Source organism: Lupinus angustifolius, unplaced genomic scaffold (assembly GCF_001865875.1).
Source record: "Lupinus angustifolius cultivar Tanjil unplaced genomic scaffold, LupAngTanjil_v1.0 Scaffold_94_1, whole genome shotgun sequence".
Taxonomy (NCBI): Eukaryota; Viridiplantae; Streptophyta; class Magnoliopsida; order Fabales; family Fabaceae; genus Lupinus; species Lupinus angustifolius.
The window spans coordinates 55,823-58,581 of NW_017724611.1; the positions used below are offsets into that span (position 1 = coordinate 55,823).

At 35.9% G+C, this 2,759-nt stretch overlaps 1 protein-coding gene across 1 annotated transcript; it reads left to right on the plus strand.

The window, feature by feature from the left end:
- The first annotated feature begins 293 nt into the window (after window positions 1-293).
- LOC109339728 (probable N-acetyltransferase HLS1) lies at window positions 294-2,284 on the plus strand. Its single transcript, XM_019577228.1, has 3 exons — window positions 294-802; window positions 981-1,156; window positions 1,264-2,284. Exons 1-3 carry the CDS (start codon window positions 611-613, stop codon window positions 2,129-2,131), a joined length of 1,236 nt encoding a protein of 411 aa, XP_019432773.1. The 5' UTR covers window positions 294-610; the 3' UTR covers window positions 2,132-2,284.
- The last annotated feature ends 475 nt before the right edge of the window (window positions 2,285-2,759 follow it).

Here is a 2,759-nt window from a genome sequence, read left to right on the forward strand (position 1 = left end):
ATAGACAAAGACATATTCTTCATTAATAAAAAATAAAAAAAGGGAATTAAATATTTGAGGAAAGTGGTGTAGATTCTAAATGAAAAGATAGGAAAATACTTAAAAGAAACGGCAATAGGAAAAGTTGTAAAGATCAGGTATTTAAAGCCCCATAGAGAGGAATTAGATTTGTACCTTAGCAATTTAGATGATGATGAATTTATAGGCTTCTTTCTTCTTTTCCTATTGCGTTCACACACTTATTTTTCTTCTTCTCATATTTAATGTTTTTTTTGTTTTGTTTTTACCTAATTTGTGCAAGACAGTAAACGAAACACTCAATCTCATCTTTTTGTTTTCCCAAATTTCGAAGCCTTGGAAAGTTTTAGGTTCCAGGCTCTTTATAGCACACGCTAATCATCACCTCAATCTTAAAAAAAGCTGAGATTTTTCTCACTCAATCTATAGTTACCTCTTCCTTCCTCTATATAATGCCAATCAAACCCTTCTCTTTCTCTCATTCACATTCTCATTGGTCCTTATTCCATAATCACTAGTCTGAACTAAAGTCTCTTATATTAGTTTTTCACTTTTATTTTCTGCCAAATAGATTGTGACTTGTTTGGTAGATATGGGTGAAGAGTTAGCAACTAAAACTGTGGTTGTTTTTGTGAGAGAGTTTAACCCAAATAAAGACAGAGAGAAAGTGGAAGAAGTTGAAAAAATATGTGAGGTTGGACCCAGTGGCAAGATTTCTCTCTTCACAGACCTTCATGGTGACCCTATTTGCAGGGTCCGCAACTCACCCACTTTCCTTATGCTGGTATTCATTTTCTATTCCATTCCAAACTAATAATCAAAACTTTTCTTTCATATCTCAACTTTTTCTATCATCCATATAAACTTTCTAACTTTCTCAACCTATATAAGCATAAACAAATATTTATATTATTAACATGCTCTGAACATGTTATATATAATTTTTGGTTCATGTATATCAGGTTGCTGAGATAGATGAAGAGATAGTGGGGATGATAAGAGGTTGCATCAAAACCGTTACATGTGGCAAAAAACAACTCCACAGAAAAAACAACAACGATTCTGATCAAACAAAACAAGTCCCTATTTACACCAAAGTTGCCTACATATTAGGCCTTCGCGTTTCTCCATCACACAGGTATAATAACCAAACCAAACCAAACTCATCGCCTTTATCTCAGTATTCAATACTAATCAAAGTGTTATATTATTTATTAAAATTTATATTTTTTGATCATTTTATAGGAGGATGGGAATTGGGTTGAAGCTAGTTCAAACAATGGAACAATGGTTCAGGGACAATGAAGCTGAATACTCTTACATAGCAACTGAAAGCGACAACGTTGCTTCTGTTAACCTTTTCAACGAAAAATGCGGTTATTCCAAGTTCAGAACTCCTTCTATACTTGTGAACCCTGTTTTTGCTCACAAGGCAAAAACTTTTTCAAACAAATTCACCATCATAAAACTCACCCCAAACGACGCCGAATCACTCTACCGTAACTATTTCTCTACGACCGAGTTTTTCCCTCGCGATATTGACTCAGTCCTAAAAAACAAACTCAGTATTGGAACATTTGTTTGTGTTCCTCGCGGGTCATATAATAATGTCTCGTGGCCCGGTTCGGACCGGTTTTTATTAAACCCACCGAGTTCTTGGGCAGTGGTTAGTGTTTGGAACTGTAAAGATGTGTTCACTCTCGAGGTTCGTGGCGTGTCGCGCGTGAAGAGAATGTTTGCTATGATGACTCGGCTTTTAGACCGGGCAATGCCATGGTTCAAGTTACCTTCGGTTCCGAATTTCTTTAAACCGTTCGGTTTGCATTTTTTGTATGGGCTTGGTGGGGATGGACCAGAATCGGTTCAGATGGTTCGGGCATTGTGTGGGTACGCGCATAATTTGGCTAAGGAGAGTGGGTGTAGTGTTGTGGCTACTGAAGTTTCAAGCGGTGAACCGGTCCGGTCCGGTGTGCCACATTGGAAGATGTTGTCTTGCGAGGAAGATCTGTGGTGTATGAAGAGGCTTGCGGATGATTATAGTGATGGTTCGGTTGGTGATTGGACTAAATCTGCACCTGGATTATCCATTTTTGTTGACCCAAGAGAGTTCTGATTTCTTCATCAAATTTGTTTAGTTTTTATACCTTTTTTTGTTTGAGGGATATGTGACCTTTTTTATTGTAAATGTTGAAAGAATATCCTTTCCCTTTGTTTTTTAATGTGTAAATCTATGTCTCTTTTTATGTACTCTAGTCCCGTTGCTTAGTTTTTATTAGTAGTTATCAATATAATAATATAATTTATTCAAATTAGTTGGACCCTTATAATTTTTAAACAATAATTGAAGTTTTTGTCTACTTTTCTACTTAGCACTAGTTAAATACGGAGATATGGTTTGTCTGTCATGTGTAGGTGAATCCGAATGTGCGTTTTGGGTCAATTATCTGTTTGTGATCGTGCATGTCGAGAACCTTTTTCTTAAAGAATTTTTTAAAACTGCTCTAATATTGTGTCCTTGATAATATTCCCATTAAGGGTGTGGGGTATGGAATGATGCACCATTATGTGGGAGCTTAAGCCTCCTAATGTTACAATTAGCCTTGTTGACACTCTCTTAATTTAATCTATATATCAATTGAGAGTGGAAATTAGTTGGAAATATATTCTTCATCAGTCTTCTCATATATAAATCATTTGCGAAACTATCCTAATTAATTGGAGATATTCACGCTAGATGATCC

Bases quoted from the DNA above. Each gene is read 5' to 3' on its own strand.
- LOC109339728 (XM_019577228.1), top strand. From the start codon at position 611: ATGGGTGAAGAGTTAGCAACTAAAACTGTGGTTGTTTTTGTGAGAGAG. The intron at 803-980 runs GTATTCATTTTC...CATGTATATCAG, and splicing joins CACCCACTTTCCTTATGCTG to GTTGCTGAGATAGATGAAGA. The intron at 1,157-1,263 runs GTATAATAACCA...ATCATTTTATAG, and splicing joins CGCGTTTCTCCATCACACAG to GAGGATGGGAATTGGGTTGA.